This window comes from Varanus komodoensis, unplaced genomic scaffold (genome assembly GCF_004798865.1).
Source record: "Varanus komodoensis strain SLA01 unplaced genomic scaffold, ASM479886v1 scaffold81, whole genome shotgun sequence".
NCBI lineage: Eukaryota > Metazoa > Chordata > Lepidosauria > Squamata > Varanidae > Varanus > Varanus komodoensis.
In genome coordinates, this window is record NW_025336495.1 from 269794 (window position 1) to 292128 (window position 22335).

Sequence of the window (22335 nt, forward strand, 5' to 3'; positions counted from 1 at the left end):
GACGACGGCGCGGCCTGGGCGCTGCCCGGCGCGGCCGCGGCGATGCTGCTGCTGCTGCTGCTGCTGCTCGGCCTGTCCGGAGCGGCGTTCTCGCTGGCCGCGGCCGCGGCGGGCGGAGCGGCCTGGGCGGCGGCTTCCGCTTCCTCCCTGGCCCCGGCGGCGGGGCAGGAGCGCCGCGCGGCCTCTCACAAGGGCGCCTTGGCCAACGGGGGCCCCGCCGCGCCCGCCATGGCCGCCCCCTGGCCTGGCAACAGCACGCGGTGGCGCCGGGGCTGCGGGTAAGAGAGCGGCGCCCCCTCGCGCGCGCGTCCGGCCCCGTCGCCTCGCGGTTCGCACGGGCTCCGGGGATGCCCGCCTCCCGCACACCCCCTTTCCGTTCAGGGGCAGAGGCTGCGGCTGCGCCCATTGGCGCTCGGAGGGAAACGAGCCTTCCCGCCCCTTCTCGTGTGCGGCGGGACTGCGCTCGCCACGGTTCTTGCCCATTCCTCCTGTTCCCGTTCGTGAGCTGCACATGCCCAGGAACTAGGTCAGCCCCACCCCCTGGGTCAGGAGATAAGTTTTCTTCTCGTGTCTGTCCGTGCAGACGCCCCTCAGGTGCTCAGGCCTGCAGCTGCCAGTGTTGCTCAGCGCCCCCTCCTGTGCTGCTCCTTTGTATTCCAATCCTGCCTCGGTGTGCACATTCCCCTTTGGATGTAAGTGGGCCTAGCACAGCCCTGGCCCTCCAGTTGCCGGGCCAACACAACGTGGGGGAGACTGGCTTGTGAAGTCTTCACCTTCCTCCCTGTGGGGAGGGAAGTTAGGAAAGAGAAGTACTTCTTAATTGCTCTGCCCCACATGATCTTTGGGGGAGATGGAGGAGGGCCTGCTGTGGAGACATTCCTCTGGCTGAAAGAGGAGAGGGATGTCCATCCTGTGGGTACTCTGTATGCACTCTTTACATGATTAGGTTTGCTAACTTCAGAGTGGACAACTAGTGATGCCACAGGAATTCAGATGCAGCTCCTGTCGGCACTTGCCACTGGCTAACACCTGGAGGGCTGTCTCCTTGATAGAGGCAATCGAGCAGATCCACAGACCCCACCATGGGAGAAGCGCTTGCTCTAACACCCCCCCATGCACAAAGGCACTCTGCACATGCTCCCTTGATAGTGATGGAGAAGTAAATGGAAAAGACTGCAGGCCAGCGCTCCCTGGTCTTGTGTCATCCAGAGGTTTGGACTCTCAGCTCCCAGCATTCCTGAGCACTGACCATGCTGGTGGGGCCTGATGAGAGTCTGAAGCCTCTCATGTTGGGGAAGGTTGCTCTAGACTGGCTGCCCCCTCATAGTTGATTGTGTAAAAGCAGAGGGCATTCAGGCCTGCCAGACTGTTGTGGGGCACGCCACAATGTGGAAAGCCCACCCCTTCACACAGTCATCTTGGCCTGCTGGTCAGTCAAGGTTGACAGCTGCCTTGGTTCACCTTTGCTGCCTTGACTCATCTTTCACGGCTTTGTTCAATTTCTTTGTAAGGGAGGTGCTTTGGTTGGAAGTGGGTAGATGTGAGAGTAGGCTTTTTGTCCCCCTGCAGGTGGGGTTCTTGACTGATTTGTCATCATACTTTAAATTTGCTAGATGAGCAGCTGCCTTGAATTATTTTTGTTAGCCAGAATGGTGTGATTATTTTTGTTAGCCAGAAGGTTGCACACTAAACAGGGAGGATGTGGACTCTTACTCAGGTTTCTCTTCAGATCATATAAATCTTTTGCCTTTTATGTTGGCGACATGCAGGTATGTGAGGGGGTGTCACATGGAGATGGGCAGAGACCTGTTCTCCCCTGCAGAGGAAGGCAGGACACGCTCCAACGGAGCAAAGCTCAGGGAGCCAAGGTCCCATTTGGATGCCAGGAAGCACTTCCTGACAGTCGGGACCCCAAGGGTGTGGAATGGGCTTCCCCGGGAGGTGGCTGAGGCCCCATCGGTGCGGGTGTTCAAGGATAGGCTAGACATGCACATGGTGGCATGTCGTGAGCGGAGCCGGCTGGTGCCAGAGGTCAGACTAGATGGCCTGGGAGGCCCCTTCTGACTCGCTCTGTTTCTATGTTTACTAAAGATTTCCATGGAGAGGAACATTTATAGTTTGTAACCAATTTGTTGAGGCTTCAGGTAAGCCGTCCTGAGGCTTTTGCAAAGGATGGCATACAAATGTCTTAAATTAATTAATTAATTAATTAATTAATTAATTTGCTATATGATGTGGTATGTTGGTGAGAATACAGATTATAGTCCCCTATACTGGAAATACAGGTTATAGTCCCCGCTTAGCCATCAAGCTCCCTTTGTGTCTTTGCGCCTGTCACTCACTCTTGGCCCCACCTACCTCACAGGGATGTTGCTGTCAGAATGAAATGGAGTAGTTATTTTAAGGTTTGAGTCTGGTTTTAATGTGGGATTTTATTGTATATGTTGTGCTCCACTCTGTCTTATTGTAAGACTGTCCCGAGACCTTGGTAGTGGACGGTATATAAAAGTTTGAAATGAACAAGCGAACAAATAAATGTAAGCCATTTTGCGTTCCTCACAAGAGGAAAAAAGCAGGATATAAATGTAGCATGACCGTAGAGAGCTTTGTCTATGGGGCAGCGTGGAAGTCAAAATAATGATAGGAAGCACTGTAGGGAGTTGGACTTGCACTTTCTGGCCCTGCAGCACACAGTGGGATCAGAATCTGGACTCTGGCCCAGGGGTCAGCAAGAGACCAGCCATTTCCTGTGTAGATGCATGTGGATACTTATTCAGACATCGCAGAATAAGTTAAGGTTGCAAAAGAAACTCTGTGATGGCTAGGAAGGAAACGCGCTCCTCTCGTTTGAGATGCCCTTTCTAACTTGCGGTGTTGGGAAGAAGAGCCCTGCAGCTTGGCCACTGCTCGCCTGACTGCATGCTCTGTGCTCTCTCTCTCTCTCTCTCTCTCTCTCTCTCTCTCACTCATTTAAGGGAACACCTAGCTTCATCCAGTCGTTTTGTGCTGACCCCTCGACGGCGCTATCCCATTCATCAGGCCCAGTATACTTCCCTGGGGACATTGCCTTCGATTTGCTGGGATGGCTATCGGCGGAAGAACAGACTGTCAGCTCACAACTCCGGCATGGTCCAGAGTCCTGTGATGGTGAAGATTGCACGGCCAGACAGCACCTTTGGCCGCTCCCCCCTGTGAGTCTGTACCTGGAATCCCTCCTAGCTGAGGCGCTCTCGGGCAGTTCGTGTCAGGAGGATGCAGTGGGGAGACGCTTCCCAGTGAAGGAAGGCATAAAAGTAGTAGAAGAAGAGCAGCTTTCCCCCGATGAACTGCTGGTGATGCACAGTGAATGCTGCAGGGAAGGTGGCTCTGCCCCCCTTGCCCCTCGCTGTGCATGGCCTGGGAATGACTGCTTGTTCAGCAGCACTGCTTGGTGACGCCACAAGGGAGCACTGACGCTTATACGGGCGGGCAGCCCGTGTGATCTCCGTGGGTGGGGACTCGGGGTGGGGCAGTGTGGCCCCTAAGGGTACGCTGTTGCAGGGCTGTGAAGGGCAACTCTTACCCCCGACTACTCCAATTTCATCTGACAGATTGGAGCAAATGGTTTCTCCTGTGGCTTTCTCGCCAACGCCCAACAGCACTGTAGACCCATGTGCAAAAGAGGCTGTCCTGAGTGCTCTCCGGGAGAACCGAAAGAGGGCCGTGGAGGAGGACGCGGAGGGCCGGAGCAATGCCGCTGCCCAGGAAAGTAAGAGGAGGTAAGGGTTGCCGTCTCCCGGGGGGCTGCAGCAGTGGGGAGGGAGCGAGCAAGTCCAGGTGGAGACAGAAGCCAGGCACTCGAGGTGCAGCTGTGCGGCACAGGGCTTCTTAAGCGCCGATGCCTCTGTCTCTGCAGGCGCCATGATAGCAGTGGGAGTGGCCATTCTGCATTTGAGCCCCTGCTGGCTAACGGAGCACCAGCGTCTCTCATTCCCAAGTAAGTTTTTCCCAGGAAGAAGCTTTGCCATCGCAGCACTGACTCGTTGTTTTGTGTGAGGTGGGATTTGACACACAGTCTTGAATACCTGCTCCCCCACTGCTGCTGCTGCTGCTGCTAAGGTCTGAATGACCCCGTCACTTGAATCACGGCAAAAAGCAGAATCTGGTTTGCTGGATTTCCTTCCCAATGCACCCCCCTGATCCCGCTGGATGTGGGCCTGCCGGCGCCCGTTTGAACCGGGGCTGTGCAGAAAGTGGTGGAGGGAGCGCTGCATTCAGCAGCATGAGCTCAGGCTCTGTAATCTGGGGCGCTTCCGCCTGCGTAAACAAAAGGTACCAACATCATTTCCTTCATGGCACCTTGGAAAACCTGGGTCTCTCGGGAGGCTTGTAACATGACCTTTGCCTGTGCGTAGGCCCAGCTCCCTGAAGCGTGGCCTCCTTCCTTCCCACTGCCGTGAAGACTGCTCCTCCAAGAGGTCACGTACCTCCTCCATTAGCTCTGTGAACAGCTTGTCCGTGGGCGGGATCCCCAGTACTGTTCGTAATGCCATCGCCAGCTCCTACAGCTCCACTCGAGGCCTTTCTCAGGTATGCTGTCAGGTAGTAAGTCTCTGGGAGGCTGACCTTCCACCAAGGAAAGTTCTCCCTTGAAGTCCTTTGTCTCCAAAGCAGACTCTTGTTGGCTGGGCAGTCACAGGAGTGCAGAAGCTGTATGGGAACCACTGGCTGTGCCCCACCTTTATAGGGGTGGCGTTGATCAGGTGACCTGCAAATATTGTGCACGATTGGCTTGTGTGTGTGTTTAGAACTGCAAACAGAGCTCAGCTCTTCCAGTGTTAAAACATGTTCCACGTCTTGTTAAATAAGGTTTAACCTTGCCACTTTCCAGGAAGAGAAGGTTCCAATGAACATTACAAGTTTTCCCTTTCTCTTACTGTAGTATAAGCAAGTTGATTTCACCATGATGGTGAATTTCTGTTCTCCTTTGCAGATGGCCAGTATAAACAAGATTTGTCAATGTTTAGCTCCACAGAACATACCAGGGCAATTTTTGACGTTACGTGTTGTGCTCTCTCCTTCCGCAGCTCTGGAAGAGAAGCGGTCCAGGCGCCTCTCCTCTGTCTAGTCCCGCATCCTCCTGTCCTCAGACACCTGAGAGGCCGAGCAAGAAGGCAAGGCACCCCAGCTCCAGCCTCACGTGAGTGCTGCTGCCTCCTGCCCTGCTGCTTGTGTGGGGACTATTTTTTGGTGGGCTCCGCTCCTGGGCTTCTAGGCCTCCGTGACTGGTTTCCATGAAGACTCCCATGATGCTTCAGTGCCTGACTCATTGGTAGAGCCGAGTCAGACCATTTTGCCTTGGATGGCAAAAAGCCTCGCTTTCATGCTACCTGAATTTTAACAGGCGAGAACCTGTTAAATTTTGGGGTTTCTGTGGAAAGGGGCGTTTGCCTGGATGCAATGGAACACCACAAAGTGCATAGCAAGTGTTTGACCGTCCATCTTTCTGTCCCCGAGCTTTGGAAGAGGCAAGGAGAGCCTCCATCTGTGTCTCAATGGCGTTCTTCTGTGTCTCCAGGGAAGAGGAATCTCGCCGGTCCAGGACTTCGACACCTGTGAAAGCGGACAAAGAAGTACAGGCGGAGAAGGGTGAGTGCACAGATGGCCCAAAGGAGGGGCAAATGCCAGCCTGGATGTGAGGTGAACCTGCAGTAGCCACATAACAACATGAAACAAAAAAGAGACTGGTTAGAAACGCCTGACCTCATTGTGGGTGAAGAGGGAAGAAACGTGCGTTTCTCCACAGGGTGGGTAAGGAACCCTCAGAAGAAGGAGCCCGCCCAGCCCCCTTTCCCACTACTTCTTGCAAACCACAGCGTGACTGAGGGCCTCAAGGGTAGAAATAGGGTTGGTCGGTGTTCAGGGTTTCTGCTCATCGGCGAGGTCTCCCTGTTACTCCTCTGGGTTTGCTGGGGAGCTGCGCTGAGGGAGCCTTGCAAGCCGGGCTGGTTTCCTCGGAGGAAGTGGGGCTCCTGGCATCCGCGCGCAGGCAGCACTGCCACGCTTTCAGCCCATCGCGCTTGCTTTGCAAGATTGTGCTCGTGTCGACTTTGGTGGGGGTTCTTGGGTTTCCTGGAATCAGCAGTGGTGAGCTTAGAATTCTTCCTAGCTCCAACCAGCATAACCAGAGGTGAGGAGCAGTGGGGGTTACCTGCCCAAACATTTAGAGGGTAAAAAAAGGGCTAGTCGGACTTTGCAACTCTGGCCTCCCCCTCCAGCTGAAGAAGCGCCGCCACAGAGCAGCCGCAGCTCTCCGGGCCCGCTGTGCTCACTGGGCAGCGGCGGCAGCACACGCAAGCGGAGAATCCAGCTGCTCTCGACCCACCACGACGACCGCTTCAGCTTGGTACGTGTGCCTCTTCCATGCTGTGCTGCCCCACTCCTTCCCGGGGTGAGTGGGCTCCCTCGGGGCCTCAGCACAGATGGGCTGCGTGGCTTGTGGAAGGGCCTCCCCCAGGGAAGTGCTTGGGCCGGGCGAGCGGTCAGGCTAGAGCCACACGCACGGAGAAGGCGAGCCGGCAGCACAGCGCTCGCTTTCGACTGCCGGCCCGACAGCCAGGATCGCTCCAGGCCGGGATTTGGTTTCACCCTCCCTGTCTGAGGCAAGGGTCCCTCGGCCCCCAGGGCTGGTGGCTCTCCCTGACGGGGCTGCCTGCTCGCCTCTGCACTGATGCAATATCTGTCACTATCTTGGCAGCCTCCCCCTCCTCAGCTAAGCTATTCGGTTACCTCAGAGGACTTGGATGCCGAAAAGAAGGCTGCGCTGCAGTGGTTCAGCAAAGTCTTGGAGGAGGACACTGGTAGGAGAGCCCTCTCGGAGGGACTGGCTGCAGGTTTTTGCCTGCCCCATCGGGTGACGAGGGTGGTTGAGGGGAGGGCCATTCGTGGCCGTTGCCTGCAGCAGGCGCGTGCCTCGGCTCGTGTGCCAGTGGGCCGCATCGGGTGTTGGGCCTGGGCCTCTCCAGGGAGCTCTGATGGCTTGCCGGCCTGTTGCTCCTGCCCCGCAGAGCCTGCTGTGAGTGCCCCTCCTGAGACCAGCTCGACATCCGCCACGTCGTCCTTCGCACTGATGCCTGCCAGGCCCTCCCCCGTCCTGAGCACACAGCCTGCAGGAGGCAGCCCACTTCTGGAGAGCCTGAAGAAGATGCAGGAAGGACCGAGCACTGTGGGGCAGGCAGGTGAGTGATGGGGGCAGGCAGGGGAGTGGGGGGGCTCCTTGCCGTTCCTGCTCCCTGCAGGAGCCACCCCTCCCCCGTGCCTGGCCGGAAGTAGGCAGTGCTGCCAGGGGGGATTTAGGGACCTGAGATGTTCCCCAGATGCCCTGCGTGCAGCTTGATTCCCGTGGATTTGCGTGGCTTCAGACATGACTCCCCTCAAAAACGGATGTTTCCAGCTTTGCAGCCTTTGCCCGGTAGCCTGAGAGCATGTGCCCAAGCGCATTCGTTGCCTTGCTGTGCTGCCCGAGAGCTGGAGCTGCAGCCCCGTATGCAAGGGCTGGGCCTGCTCAGGGATGCTCCTTGTGTTCGTGGAGTCCCTGTGGAAGCCCCACCGCTCCAGGGGCCTCTTTGGTCTAAGGCCGGACCTTTTTCCAAACAATTATAAACACTTCTGCTCTTTTTGGAAGATGAATGCTGCTTTTAAAAAGTGCTGTTTTGGACTGTTTGGACGGTTTGATTCTGACTCGTGCTGGTCGTGTAAGTGCCTCTGGCCCCTTGTCGCTCCCTGTCTGGAGAGGACGCCATGCCAAGGTGGCCTGGCAAAAGAAGCCCTCGCTCTCCTTTGACTGAAGGGCTAACAGGGATTCCTTTGTTTTTGTGGTGTCTGCCTGGTGCCTTGGACTTCAGCTCCCCTCAGCCATTGGCCAGGAATGATAGGCCTTGTATTCCAAAATATTTGTAAGGCCCCACTTTAGGACTCGACCAGCTTGTACGTTTCCTTAACAGAGCAATGCCAGTGAGGCCGACGGGATTCCTGGGCCTGCAGTCCAGTGTTTGGGGGGCACTTCCTTCCCCAGGTGAACGTGGAATATTTTGCTGCTTTGATGTGCAGAGATTTGAGTTTTCTCGGTGCAGCTAAGTGGGTGTTCCTGCCCCTGTGGTCAAAGGGCCGGAGCGCAGTGGGAGGCGGCAAGGGAGGGACTTTTGACTGAGGCGGAATGTCGGTTGTGCTGCAGCTGCTGAAGGGACCCCCCCCTCTTCTCCAGATTCCCGTGCTCCTGCCATCTCCCCGTGGCCCCTGGATGTGGCTTCCTCGCTGCCAGCAAGCTCCTCCACAGTGCCCGAGGCTCTGCCCGCTTCTCCAGCTCCGGCCCCCTGCTCAAGCGCCGGCCCGGGAGCCAGCAGCGCGAGCAGCATGACGGCCACCGCCTCCTCCAAGGCGGGCCCGACGCCCACAAGGCCTTCATCTGCGCCAAGGCCCAGCCTCCTCTTCGAGATCCTCAGCAGTCCCCCAGCCAGCCTGCTCATGAGCACAGCCGGTGCCGCAGCGTCGGCCCCTTCTGCGCCCAGCACGGTGCCCGCCTTCAAGCCCATCTTCGGCAGCCTGGCAAAGGGCGAGGGCCTCGCTGGCTCCCAGGGTGGCAGTGCTGCCACCGCTGCCGCCGCCACCACCTCTGCAGCTGCGCCGTCCACCGGGCCCCCTGGCACGGCCCCTGGCAGCACCTTCAAGCCCATCTTTGGCAGCCCGGCCCCCCCAGCCACCGCCACAACGGCCCCATCATCCCCCTTCACCTTTCAGCAGACCGTTCAGCCCGCCCCAGCCGCCACAAGCGCTGCCGGGTTCCCCGCCACCGCTGCAGCCCCGCTCTGCACGACAGCTGGCGGGGCGGCTGTCTCGGCGGGCCAGCTGGGCGGCAGCCTTGGGCCTGGCGTGCCCACCTCCACTGCTGCGCCCGGGGGCAGCACCCCCACCCTGACCACCGCCGCCTCCGCCACCGCTGTGGCGGAGGCGGCCACATCGGCCCCCCACCAGCCCTTGCTGTTCGGGCCGCCGCCCAGCGCCAGCGTGGCCTCAGCCACAGGCTTCCAGTTTGGCAAGCAGAGCGCCTCCTCCAGCCCAGCCCTTGGTCCCTTGGCGAGCCCCGCCTTCAGCCAGCCCAGCGCCTCCGCAGCCGACCCCGCGGCCAGCGCCACCCCGGCCGCCTCCGGCGTGGGCTTCAGCCTCTTTGGCAGGGGCAGCGCTGCCCCGTCCACCACCCAGGGCCCTCCCGCCACGACGCAGCCCCTGCCCGCGTTTGGGTCCAGCACGCCTGCTCTCGGTGGGGGATTCGGCGCCCTGCCCAAGCCCCCACCTCCCTACACAGCAGCTGGGGCCCCGGGGGCATTCGACGTGGGTACCCCCGAGGGCCAGAAGCCAGTGACGGCAGCGGCGGGGCCAGTGCTCTTCGGGACTCCGTTCAGCTTCAGGAGCGGCTCGGCAGCCCAGCCGGCCTTCGGCGGCACCACGCAGGCCCCGTTTGGGGAGCCCAGCCCGCTGGCGTCCTTTGGTGCCAAAAGCACCTCTGCCCAGCCGGCCTTCGGCGCCACCATGCCCACCTTCTCCTTTGGGGCCGTCACCATGGCCACCACAGCAGGCTTTGCCCCTGGCACCCCGACCAGCAGCAGTGGCGGCGGCAGCACAAGGGGGGGCCTGGCGTTTGGGAGCCCAGCCCCCTTCGCTTTTGGGGTAAGCCAGCCGGCCCCCGCCGGCAGTGCCTTTGGCCCTGGAGCTGCTGCTGGCGTGGGTGCACCCCCTGCCGGCTTCAGCTTTGGCGCTGGGCCGAGCGGCGCTGTGGGGGCCGTGACCCCCTTTGGGGCTTCCTTGGGCCAGCCCCCTCTGGGGGCCCAGAACCAGAGCACGACCTTTGCCTTCGGCGCTGCAGGCACACCAGAGAGCAAGCCGGCCTTCGGAGGTGAGTCCCCCACTGTGTGGCTTGGGGGTGGGCCTGCGGGACCCGCGTGCCCCAGGAATGGCCACGAGTGGCATTTTGACCTCTGGCTTGGGACTGCAGCTGGAGCACCACCTCTTCCCTGGGGCAGGAGAGCCCACATGTGGATTTACATGGGGCTCTGCTGTTGCCCCCCCCCCGGGGTCCCCATGCCCCAAACCCTGCCCCATCGCAGCCATCCCCTGATCACCGCTCAGAGTCCCAAGGCTTGGGCAGAGGAGGGGCAAGCCCCCTGCCGCACCGGTGCTGGCAGAGCTGCATGGTCTGCCCCTGCTGAGGAAGGCAGCAAATGGGGGGGGGGGAGCTGGGCATGGGGGGGGCATGTCTTCTCCCAGGGAATGCTTCTCGCCTGCTAACACCCCCTCTGTGTTTCAGGAACTCCAACACCCACATTTGGGCAGGGTGCACCTGCCGCAGGAGGGGGCACTGGGGGGGGTGGCACCCTTTCCTTCGGAACCGTCACCCCTGCCTTTGGAGGTGCAGGGGCTTCTTTTGGTAAGAGCACGAAGGCCGGGGGGCAGGTGGGGGGCTCTGGGCAGCACGAAGCTGCGGAGGTGAGGATGGGCTGGGCAGCCCTTTGGCCGCTCCCTCACCCCTCTGAATGTGGAGTGGGTGCCCCCAACATGGGGGGCTCAGCCGTGCGGCCTGCCCAGTCTTGCTCGGGCAGGGGGGCCCAGCGTGGCGGAGGGTGGGTGGCGCCGGTCTGGCTGGCTGGGCTGTGCTCCGACCCTGCGGCAGAGGGTGGAGAAGGCTCACTGCTCTCTGTTCCTCCAGGGCCACAGGCACCCGCCTTCTCCATCGGGGCAGGAACCAAGATGGGGGCCCGCCAGCGGCTGCAGGCCCGGCGGCAGCACACCCGCAAGAAGTAGCCGCCAGGAGCCCTCTGGCTGGACTCTGTCCCCGCCTGGCCAGCGTGGGAGAGACCTGGTGGAGCTCTGGGCAGGGCGGTGGCTGCCCAGCTGTGGCGCTCGGTTTCACCGGGGCTGTCCAGACAGTGCTTGCTGGGGCGGCCACCAGAAGCTGCTTTGGATCCCCGAGTGACTTTTATTCCTCAGACTGGGGCAGCAGGAGAAAGCAAGCCCTTTCTACTTGAACAGTTCATGGCCGAGTCTGGAAACAAATTGTACATATCTTCTACCTTCCCTCCCCGTGACCATCTGCAGCAACTCCCCCTGCCCCCCAATTCGGGCTGCTGGTGTGTCGGGGGAGTGCTGTGCTCACGGCACTCCCGCCGGGGACCAGCCCCCCCCCCCCCCCCCCCCCCCAGCCCTTGTGAGCCTTTCCCTGCGAGGGGCAGGGCGTCTTCAGGATCCCTCCATCCTGCCTGGGCAGCCCAGTGCCCAGGTGATGTGTGGGAGTCCCCGGGCAACTGCTGGGGTGGAGATACCGAGGGGGAGCCCGTCCCTGGGCCCTGCTGCTCACGGCTACTTTTTCACTCAAGCTCCCTAGCCTGCCCGTCTGTGTTTCGCTCAGTGTGTTTGTGCTCCTTTCTTGTTGCGTTTTTTTAAATTGCTCTGTGAATCGAGTTTGGAGGAAGAATCGACTCGTATGTGTGGCGGCATGTTGGTAATGCCGGACTTGCTGTAAACATTTTTGGGGGTGCCTGTCTCCAAGGGAGATGAACCCCACCAAATTGGGTGTGGACAGTCACTGCGTGGCTGGGTGTGTGGAGGGGGCTGGAGCACGGCATGTGGCATGGCAAAGAGCCGCCTCCCCGGGAGCCGTTGCTCCGTGGGGCTTGGGGAGCGGATGGGCGGCAGCTGTTTGGGCTGCTCGGACCCCCACCCCACCTTTGCAGCAGGTGGAGGCAGGCTTGGCCAGGGTGGGGGTCCCCCTCCAGCCCGCCACCCCTGCAGTACCCTCAGCGGCCAGCCCCTTTTCATACATCCAAGACCAGCGTGTGCGTGTGTGCGTGAGCCTGCCGAATTCTAAATTTAAAAAAAAATATTTAAGCATTTTTTTACAAAGTGAAACTTTATTTTTATATTTAAGCTAAATTGCCTTGGAATTCCTTCAAGCTTGGTTCATAGAGGCGTGAGAGTGAAGCTGTTAGGGACTGGCCCGTGTGGCCCGGTCGCAGGGCCCTGCCTCCCGCCACCGGCCAGCCATTCTCGTTTCTGTTTTGTATTGTGGACGTGGCTCTGTCCAGTCTGTGTTGCGCGGGGGTTCTTGCACGTTTAGAAGGGGTGCTGTGTGGGGCCTTCTGTCTCGGCTGATGCACCGTGGAAGTGGGGAGCTGACCCAGGGCAAGCCTTCTGAGCACCTTGAACAGCTTGCTGCCCACGACAGAGGTGCTCAGCCTCCCTTCTGCAGCTGGGGCTGGGCTGTGGGAACGTGGCGGCCTTTGGCAGCCTGGTTGTTGCCAAGACTGGCCACGGAGTAGGCTAGGCCTTCACCTCCCTGCTGCAGCAGACAAGTGGGGGCTTCTTCCCATTATCCCAAGTTACACCTTTTAGTTGTCTTTTCCTTGCCTGGAGGCACCTAACCCCCCCCCATGAGCCGCCCAGTTTCTGCCAGGTGACCAGCAGCACCTGGGACAGGTGGGGGAGGATGCTGCAGGAGGGCTAGCAGCTTAGCTGCTCACAGAAAGGCCTTTGCAGAGCACCTCTGTAGCGGGAAGGTGTCTTTGAGTGTGTGTGGGATGAAGGATGGGTTGACTTTATTTAATGTTGCAATGAAGACTTGGATCATTCCTCTTGAGGGTTTAGTGTGAATGTGCCGTTTTCCCTGCTTATATCGATTTCCAATAAAAACAAACTTGCTTGAACCCAGACGATGTTGTCTTTGAGGAGCAGGCAGCAACTTCTGGAACTTGAGGTGAAAACCAGCTGGTTCCAGGACTGCCTGTCAAGCTCCCATCCTCCATGAACCCCAGCTTGGTGCTGCTTGCTTTTATTTCCCCATGTTGGCAGAAGGGACTTTGCACTGTGATGGATCTGGCAGTGTGTGGGGTGTGTTTGTAGGGGGCACAAAATGGAGCCGCACTGACTAAAAAAGGGAAACTGGAATGCCCTTGGCTGGGCGCTCTCATCTTGCCCCGTAACATTTCCACAAGCAGGTAAGTATCCAGCCTTTAACTGCTAGCTAGCCAGTCTTCCGGGCTAAGCAAGCCCAGGTCATGTGTGGGACGGGGAAGGAGAGGGGGAAGGTCAAAGGCCCCAACTTTCCCCATAAGCAAACCGCTCTATTCATCTTCAGTGGCGAAGGGAGGCTTAGCACAATACCCCCCCCCCCATTGCAGGATGCTGGTTGGATGCTGCTTGCAGGGGGAGGGCTGCTGCGTTTCCTTAGTCACGACTCGGGCTAAGGAAATGGTGCCTGCTTTGATCCCATTCAGAACATGGCAAAAGAATGCATTACGTGAAGGAGGGATAAATTTATTCGTTCACGCAAGAGCAGCATTGTGGAGAAGCCCTGGAGTGTGTGGAGCGCTCTGCCCAGTGTGAATTTCCAAAGGGCAACTGGGCATTTCCCAGCAGGTGAAGTCTGGGGGAATGCCTTCGATGTGTGCACATTTTCATATCCATCTCTCCAGTTCTTGAGTACTCTTCCAATCTCCAGGAATGAGATCCACCATGTCTTTCACTTCTGCACCAAAGCCCTTTCTGACTGTGTCTTCGCGGGAGCAGGAGAGGCACCTGCTTCTCTTTCACTGCTAAGCCAAGAGCAAAGTGACAGAAGGCTAGAAGCAAACAATCTAGAAGTTTCTTGAAACACCCAACTCTTGTTTCTCCCATGACTTCAAGCATTCCTGACCTCCCAGTACATCAATATCAACAGGCCCTCCGAACGTTTTGGCCTACAACTTCCAGGAACGCGGCCCATTGGTTTTGGTGGCTAGGGCTGATAGGAATTGTAGGTCAAATGTTGCCCATCTCCAGCATTTAGCTACAGGGAACCACTTCTGCTTCTTAGTGCCAGAAGATGAGACCCCAAGATTGAAAGGCACTAAGAAGTTGCAGGGGAAAGAGCAAAGGCCGCGTACGAACAGCACTGTTGCTAATGACACAACTAGAACAAAGCCAGAAGGAAGTCCACAGGCTGATACGTGCAGAGGCGAGGGAAAAGTCTGAGGCTGTACAACGCACATGCTTGCATCGTAGAACATGAGAAGGATGGATCAAGGCAAAGTGGAAACAGTAAAACAGGAAATGTGATGGTGGAACATCACAGCATTTGGTGTGAGCAAACTAATAGTGGGCTGGAGTGTTTTACTCTGAAAATGAAAAACTCCATAGAAAACAAAATAGAGCAGGACCCCTGTATCTGCTGACTTGGTTACAACGTTTTCAGTTAATCATGGTTGACCTCAGCCAAAAGAGAAGTCGAAAGTGCCGCTTGTAAGCGAAAATTGATTAACAGGGCAAGAAAGAAAATCGCATGCTGAGGTAAGAACAAAATTGAGAGAAATAAATGTGTAGAGTATGTTATATAAGTCCAGCTTCTTGGGCTGCAGCAAAAACAGTTGTTAGAAACACAGAAACAGAGTAAGAAGGGACGTCCCAGGCCATCTAGTCTGACCCCCAGCTCCAGCCAGTTCCATTCCTGACATGCCTACCATGTGCATGTTCAGCCTGTCCTTGAACACCTTCACTGATGGGGCTTCAACCACCTCCCATGGAAGCCCATTCCATGCCCTTGAGGTCCTAACTGTCAGTTATTTCCTGGCATCGAAATTGAACCTTAGTTCCCTGACTTTGCTCTATTGGAACATGTCCTGCCTTCCTCTGCAGAAGAAAACGGGTCTCTACACACCTCCGTGTGGCACCCCCTCATGCACCTATATGTTGCCAACAGATCCCCTTGGAGTCTTCTCCAGGCTGAAAAGACCCAGCTCCCTCAGTCTCGCTTCATATGGCTTTCTCTGCAATCTGGCCACCATCCTTGTGGCCCTACGCTGCACTGAATCTAACCTGGCTATATCCTTCCTGTAATGAGGGGCCCAAAACTGAGCACAATACACCAGTTGTGGGTGCACCAGAGTCGTATAGAGTGGCAGGCATACCTCTCTCGATCTAGAAGCCACACTTCCGGCTATGCAACCAAGGATGGCGCTCGCCCTCTTGACCAGTGCATCACACTGCTGGATCATGTTCAGCCTGCAGCCGACCAGCACCCCGAGGTCCCTTTCGCAAGTGCTGCTCTCCAGCCACTTGTCCCCTAACCTGCACTTATGACACCCATTCCTATGCCCCAAGTGCAAGACCTTGCACTTATCCACGTTGCACGCCATCCTGTTGTCTCCTGCCCACTTCCATAGTCTGGATCCAGAGTTCCTCCTCCTAGTCGTGGCCCCATTTGGCCCCGTTTTAGTATCATCTGCGAATTTGATCAGCAGACTGGTCACCCCTTCTTCCAGGTCACTGATGAAAAGACTGAGCAGGATCAGCTCCAGGACAGAGCCCTGGGGGACCCTGCTCGTCACCACCACCAACCCAGGGCAGCAAAATAACTTCTTCTTCACCTTGTCCCACGGGCTCCCGTGTGTCGCCGTTCCAGGACTGCCACAAAAAACCCAGTTGTAAGTGTTTCCTCAGGAGATGCTCGGAGGCAGCATTTAGCCTTTGCAAAGCCCCGACTGGGCCAAGAAGGGGCTGCTTCCACCAGCCTGCAAGGGAAGACAAGCAGAGCTCTACTGAGACTCCCCACATCCCACCCAAGATTTCTGTATGTGGACGAGGACTCCGGAGGCCAGGTTTGGGGACCACTGTGAGGCCTTCCGCATTCACCAATGCTCAGGTTAAGTCAAGGCCAAGGAGGGCAGTTCCCCGCAAAGGTCAGTGCTGTTGAAGTTGTTCATAAGGCTGCTGGAGCTGGGAGTTGTCATATCATGTCTTTAGCTGACGCTTTCAGTTTTCAGCCAGAGCCAGAGGAGTGAGCTTCCCAGTCCCGCTTCAGACTCCCTGTCACAGCTTCCTGCATTACCTGAAGTCCTTTCCCTGCTGTTCCAGCACCTCCTGCACCACATCCTCATTCTCCTCCCGATGCACTGAGCAGGTGGAATACACCAGCCGCTGGAGAGCAGGGAAGCTCAGTGCATGCACCAACATCTTCCGCTGGAACCTAGCCAGTGCCTGCAGCCGCTCCGGCGGGGCCGTATCCTCCCCATCCAGCGGCCGGCCAACAATTCCTGGAGGGGTGATTGAGAAAGACAAATTGGCAAGGCTGGGACAGACCTCCAGGCCAGTTGGTAGTCCCTGGTCCCAGCTCTACCTGTGGCCATGTCAGCCATCACCACATCCCCTCCTGTGCCTGAGACCTGGCTATGTGAACAGGAGGGATGCTACTGGCTGGCTGGGACCTGTGAGGAGGAGCTTGGCTAAAAGAGTTCTCAGCCCAGCCACTCTCCTTTCCTCCCACAAGCCCATTCTCAAGGCTGTGCCCAGCTGCCCACACCACCCCTCCCCTGCCCACAGCTGCAGTAGCTGGCTGCCCAGAGCCTTCAGGGAACCCAGCTGGAGCTCCTCCTGCCTCAGCGAGAGCCTTGCTCCTTCCCCCAGTGGTTGTGTGGTTGGCAAAGCATCAAGCTGGAGCCCACAGCCTCGCTCACCGGATCCGCTGCATGAGGGGTCCAGGAGAATGTACTGCACCTTGCTGTACTTTGGGTCAGCGGGATCTGTGGCCAAGAAGTCTTGGTGGGCTAGTTGGCAGCAGGTGACTCCTGCCCGGACCAGCATGCTGCTCATGGTGGCCAGGCGCGCCGAATCCAGGTCAAAAGCAAAGATCTGGCTGTGTATGGAGGTGAGAGATGACGCCACAGGCATGAGGAGCCAGGAGGACGCTGGGCAGCTCGCGGGCTGCTTCTCCACAGCACAGGCACCCCTCCATGGCCACTCTGGCTGGCTCTCTTACCCCTTGTTCTTCAGCACAGCAGCGAGCTGGCTGGTCTTGTTGCCAGGGGCAGCACACGCATCGATCACACAGGATCCTGGCGTGGGATCCAGGAGGAAAGCAGGGAGGCAGCTGGCCTGGAACAGACACACAGGCCTCAGAAAGCCCTGGCCTCAGCTTACGGAGGGCCAACGTGCACTGCACCCAGGTGAGCTGTTCCCAGGCTTGGGCAGAAGAAGAACAGGTGAGTTTTGGCACTGGGCTCTCACGCTCCTCCTCCCTCCCACCCCCACATACGGAGCCCTGCAAGTCCCAGCCGGCTGCCTCTCCTCTTGCCTCAGCAGAGAGGTGGCCCAGCCCCGCTCACCTTGTCCTGAAGAATGATGTGCCCGGCCACATAGAGCTGGTCTTGGTGAAGATCTGTCTGCGGAGGGAAGATCAGCAGCTCCGGAAGGTCCATATCCAGGAGGAATTTCTTTCCTGACAAGGAGCTGACCTCCTCCAGACTGAAGAGAAGACCAAGATGGAACCGGTCACTGAGAGAGTAGCGGGGTCACCCCGCCAGCGCAGAGGCAAGCGCTCGTCCCCGAGGGCAAAGCCCTCTCCTCCCGAGAGCGCGGCAGAGTCCCAGGGACCCCGAGCAGGCATGCAGCCTCTCGCCTCTTCGAGGAGACGCCATGCACTGGCCTTGCTAGGAGCGGCTGAGCAGCCCTTGGGCTCGAGGGCTCGGTCCGCTCCCCACACAGCCTCAGGGAGGCCCCGCAGCCCTCACGGGCCTGTCCCCACTCAGCGCAAGGGTGCCTGCCACAGGCTCTGCATTTAGACAGGGGCTGGGCTGCAAGAGCCTTCCAAGCCCTCCAACCAGAATTCCCCCCACGCCAGCCGGGGCCACAAGCCACCGAAACCTTGCCAATCCGTCTAAAAGGGAAACGGGATGTTCCACTCTCTTCTTTGTGGGCACACCAGAGGAGGAGCCAGCAGAAATGTTGTCATCCCAACACCGAACCGGTGCGGAAGCAGAGAGGTGGGCCGCTGCCAGCATTCATGCACCCTGGCACCTCCTCTGCAGCCCACGCTGCCATGCCGCCCCCAGCAACAACCATCAGCATTCGTTAGTGGCCACAACTGAGGAGCAGGTACTCCGGATCCAGAAGGATCTGGACGGACTATGGAAGTGGGCGGGGGACAACAGGGTGGCGTTCAACGTGGATAAGTGCAAGGTCTTGCACTTGGGGCATAGGAATGGGTGTCATAAGTGCAGGTTAGGGGACAAGTGGCTGGAGAGCAGCACTTGTGAAAGGCACCTCAGGGTGCTGGTTGACTGCAGGCTGAACATGAGCCAGCAGGGTGATGCGGTGGCCAAGAGGGCGAGCGCCACGCTTGGTCGCATAGCCAGAAGTGTGGTTTCTAGATCGAGAGAGGTATGCCTGCCACTCTGTACGACTCTGGTGCACCCACAACTGGTGTATTGTGCTCAGTTTTGGGCCCCTCATTACAGGAAGGATATAGTCAGGTTGGAGTCAGTGCAGCAAAGGGCCCCAAGGTTGGGGGCCGGTTTGCAGGGGAAGCCACATGAGGAGAGGCTGAGGGAGCCAGGTCTCTTCAGCCTGGAGGAGACTTGGGGGATCTGTTGGCGACATGCAGGTATGTGAGAGGATGTCACACAGAGGTGGGTAGAGACCTGTTCTCCCCTTCAAAGGAAGGCAGGAAGCGCTCCAAGGGAGCAAAGCTCAGGGAGCCAAGGTTCCATTTGGATGCCAGGAAGCCCTTCCTGACAGTTGGGACCCCGAGGGTGTGGAATGGGCTTCCACGGGAGGTGGTTGGGGCCCCATCGAGGAGGGTGTTCAAGGATAGGCTGACATACAAATGGTGGGCATGTTGTGAGCGGAGCCGGCTGGAGCCGGGGGTCAGACTAGATGGCCCAGGAAGCCCCTCCTGACTCGCGCTGTTTCTGTGTTAGCAGCAAGAAACGAAACTGGCTTGTCACCACATGGCAGCAGCAGTTGGACAAACACAGCCGTTCTGCTTGAGGATGAGGTACACAGGAGATACGTGCCTTCAGAAATGCAGCAACGTGGCAGTGAGCCTGGGGGGGGGGGGGGGAGTGGCCCCTGACCCTGCCAAAGCGACTCATCCCTGGTTTAGCACAGTGGTCCAATCTGTCAGGGAGGGAGGGGACTGGTTCCTCAGTAAAGAGGTAGCCCAGGGCATACCTACCTGGCTGCTTTGCCTTGATAGGCATAGCCCTGGCGCTTGAAGTAATCCACCACATCATCCACACATGTTTTCAGCAAGTTTACGCGGACATAGCGTGGCACCCGAGAGCCTGGAAAGGAAGGGATTGCAGCACTTGGTTCTGAAATCAGGACGGCCGTCTCTCTGTGAGATGCTTTCCTCTGCCCGTATCTGCACAGCTGGAAGCATGGCCTAGCAAAACTGGGACAGACCCCGCACCCAGGCTGCCAGGGGGCTGCGCAGGGGCTTGCTGGCTCCTGCCCCTTCCATTCCCTGGAAGCTGGGTGCAGCCAGCAGTTTTGCGCCAAAGCACCAAGGGAGGCAGGAGAAGCTGCGGCCTGAGACCTGCCGAATTCGGCGCCTGCCTTATCAACCGACGTCTACCTGCGGTTGCGAAGGCCCCACCGTCTGGCACACACCTTGGTCGGCGGCTGCTGTGGGTGGCAGCAGGTCTTCGTTGTGGCTCACCTTCTTCTGCACCTTCAGGCGGGCCAGCTCTGCCTGCAGCCGGGCACGGTGCTTCATCACCAGGGCCTTCCCACGCCCCCCACCATGCACCCCCTTGCCAAAGAGCAGGTCGTACACCAGCACCTGGGGAAGAGAGCAGCATACCTCAGCAAGGAACAACGGTACAGCTTTCTCCTATAGGGCAGGACCAGGGAGACCTCTGCTGAACTGGGCCTACGGGGTGGGCCCTCCAAATGCTTTCAGAGCACGGCTCCCATCATCCCTGATCATCAGCCATGCAGGCTGGAAAAGATGGTAGCTGCAGTCCAAGACATCTGCACAGATGGTGCCGACAGGAGTGCTGACTGGGGCCCAATTCCCATTTGGAGAACAAACTGTGGAAGCCATCACAGAACAGCTGTCGGAACTGGTACAGCCATTTTCAAAATGTTAGCAGGAAGCAAGATGAGGCCCCCAATGTGGCCACAGAAAGAAGGTTGCTGGTGGATTTTTCAGAAGAAAGGGAAAGGGTAACTACTCACAGAGTAAACAAACCCCTTTCTCAGCAGGAATAAAGAGATAAAAGCAAGCAGAGCCACCAAAGACTGTCAGTGGACATCTGGCAGGCAGACTGAAGCGATCACAGGCCTGCTCCAGGGATCTCCTGGAAGCCCCACCAAGTCCCCACAGGGCAAGCTGCACTTCATCCTTCTGCTGGGGGATCTCCCTCAAAGGCTGTCACAAAGAAAAAGGTCAGGATCTCTTCTTGATGATGCCAGAGTGTAGGACACGGAATAATCAATTCAAGTTGTGACAACGCAGATTCAGGCTGGACATCAGGAAAAGCTTCCTCACTGTCAGAGCAATACGACAGTGGAACCAGCTGCCCAGAGTGGCGGTGGGCTCTCCCACGCTAGAGACATTCAGAAAGAACCTGGGCAGCCACCTGAGTGGGACGGTGTGACTTGGTGTCCTGCAACAGCAGCGGGGTGGACTCGATGGCCTTCATGGCCCCTTCCAACTCTACTAATCTATGATTCTATGAATGTTGGGTGGAGACATCTTGAAAGCACACTTGCATATCTTGGTGGGCGTCCCACTGCCAGCACCTGGGCTAGCATTCTTAACAACTTCAAAGAACCTGAACTAACAGTGACAGAGGAAGAAAGGGATCTTGGGGTGATAGTGGATGAAGATGTTGGCCTAAGTGCATGGCAGCTGTGAAGAACATGGAATTCCCATGACAGTCATAATTGGGAATTGAATAAAAAATATAACTGCCAAGATCCTTGATGTGACTACCCTTGAGACTACCGTGTTCAGCTCTGGTTGCCTCACCTGAATGGGGACATTGTTAGACTGGGGAAAAATACAGAAAAGAGCAACAAAAATAATCAAGGGGTTGGTGCATCTTCCCTATGAGGAACAGGAGCAAAATCTGGGACTGTTCAGCTTAGAAGGTGAATAAGGGGAGATGTGACAGAGGTGTTTAAAATTATGTGCAGAGTAGAGAAGGTGGAGAGGACAACATTTCTCTCTCTCCCATAACACTCAAAGCTGGGCATATACCATGAAGGTGGGAGGTTTACCACAGGTAAGAGAAGGTACTTCTTCACACAGCATATAGTTAAACTATGGAATTTATTCACTGCCACAGGAAGTGGTGATGGCTATCAATGCACCTTGAAAAGGGGATTGGAAAGATTCCCAGAGGCAAAGGCTCTCCGTGGCTACTAGCCTCACTAGGCACTACATCCTTTAGCAGAGGTGATATGCCTGCATGCACCCATTGCTGAGGAGCTTGGGCAGCATGTCGTCTTGCACTCATCCTGCTTGAGGGATCCTGCTTGTGGCAGCTGGTTTGCCACTGTGTGGACAATGTGTTGGACTGGATGGACCTTTTTTCTGATTCAGGAGGGCTTTTCTTGCGTTTCTCTGTGAACCGGCTGATGGCACACCGAAGGGGTGTCCATAAGAGAGGAAGGGACAGGGCAGCCCCCCCATTCTTCCAGCTCACCTTGGCCAGCTGTGGCTGCAGCTTCTTTTCGGCCTGGATCAACCCCGAAGCATCTAGGATCAAGTCCAGCACAGGAGAATAGCGAACCGTCTCTGAAACAAGGGCATACAGCAGCCGGGCATTCTGAAAGAGAGGAGGCCGCTTCAAGCCCGGGCAAACTGCTTGCTGCCCTAGAAGAAACCTCGCAACTCTGGACGGGAAATCACAGGCCAGAATCGCATCAGAGCCAGCCCGTCTCGATGGGTTGCACTGCGACTCCCAGCCTCCCCCGCGCAGGCTGGCTGCGGATGCTAGGAGTTGCACAGTTCAGCGCATCAGAAGAGTCCCCGGCCTGGGGGAGGGAGGAAACTCCGTTCGGTGCCGGATATCGAGGGCTGTAACGCACAGCGCCCAGAAGCCCTACGCACCTGGAAGCCGCTCCCGTAGACGAGCGTCTTGAGGGCGCCCTCCCGGCGCTCCAGCCGCGCCAGGACCGAGGCCGCCGCGCCGTACAGCCCGGCCGGGCCCGCTCGCCGCCGCCGCATCCCGCCGGAGCACTCGCAGGCCCCAGCGCGCATGCGCCGCAGGCCGGGCGCCCCCGCGGCGGGGCAGCGTGCGCGGAAGTCGCTAGACTTGCTGCAGAGGCGCGCGCTGCGGCGAGCTGCCGGGTTCGCCGCGTGCGGCCTCGGCCGGCGGGCGGGGCAGTCGCCGCCCCGGGAGGAGTCCGCGGCGCGGGCGCGGCGTCTCGTCGTGCCGGCTGGAGATGGCGCTGGCGCTGGAGGGTCGCCCGCGAGCGGCCGCCCGGCGCTGCTCCCCTCGCAGGGCGGCCGCGGCCGCGCTCCCTCCCCGGGCCCCGGCGGGA

General features: G+C 58.2%; 2 protein-coding genes across 2 annotated transcripts; one reads left to right on the forward strand and one right to left on the reverse strand.

Moving 5' to 3' along the window:
- Window positions 1–149: 149 nt before the first annotated feature.
- LOC123036707 (nuclear envelope pore membrane protein POM 121-like) lies at window positions 150–10957 on the forward strand. The gene is made up of 13 exons (XM_044456117.1): window positions 150–278; window positions 2976–3191; window positions 3591–3758; window positions 3896–3976; window positions 4395–4569; window positions 5067–5179; window positions 5558–5628; window positions 6258–6385; window positions 6737–6839; window positions 7047–7217; window positions 8243–9928; window positions 10340–10459; window positions 10739–10957. Exons 1-13 carry the CDS (start codon window positions 229–231, stop codon window positions 10831–10833), a joined length of 3177 nt encoding a protein of 1058 aa, XP_044312052.1. The 5' UTR covers window positions 150–228; the 3' UTR covers window positions 10834–10957.
- Window positions 10958–13325: 2368 nt separating this feature from the next.
- NSUN5 (NOP2/Sun RNA methyltransferase 5) lies at window positions 13326–21610 on the reverse strand. Its single transcript, XM_044456123.1, has 9 exons — window positions 21495–21610; window positions 19450–19621; window positions 19013–19121; window positions 17163–17301; window positions 16817–16932; window positions 16515–16693; window positions 15890–16094; window positions 15429–15572; window positions 13326–13616 (listed from the first exon to the last, which is right to left on the reverse strand). Exons 2-9 carry the CDS (start codon window positions 19553–19555, stop codon window positions 13547–13549), a joined length of 1068 nt encoding a protein of 355 aa, XP_044312058.1. The 5' UTR covers window positions 19556–19621; window positions 21495–21610; the 3' UTR covers window positions 13326–13546.
- Between the last annotated feature and the right edge of the window lie 725 nt (window positions 21611–22335).

What these genes read in the sequence shown, in the direction of transcription:
- NSUN5 (XM_044456123.1), bottom strand. Translation starts at nt 19,555, where the DNA reads ATGAAGCACCGTGCCCGGCTGCAGGCAGAGCTGGCCCGCCTGAAGGTG. An exon ending in CACAGCAGCCGCCGACCAAG is followed by an intron (nt 19,122 to 19,449) that starts GTGTGTGCCAGA and finishes CTTCCTTTCCAG; the next exon opens with GCTCTCGGGTGCCACGCTAT. An exon ending in CCCCTCATGCAGCGGATCCG is followed by an intron (nt 16,095 to 16,514) that starts GTGAGCGAGGCT and finishes TCACCCCTCCAG; the next exon opens with GAATTGTTGGCCGGCCGCTG.
- LOC123036707 (XM_044456117.1), top strand. Translation starts at nt 229, where the DNA reads ATGGCCGCCCCCTGGCCTGGCAACAGCACGCGGTGGCGCCGGGGCTGC. An exon ending in CGGTGGCGCCGGGGCTGCGG is followed by an intron (nt 279 to 2,975) that starts GTAAGAGAGCGG and finishes CACTCATTTAAG; the next exon opens with GGAACACCTAGCTTCATCCA. An exon ending in GCCCAGGAAAGTAAGAGGAG is followed by an intron (nt 3,759 to 3,895) that starts GTAAGGGTTGCC and finishes CTGTCTCTGCAG; the next exon opens with GCGCCATGATAGCAGTGGGA.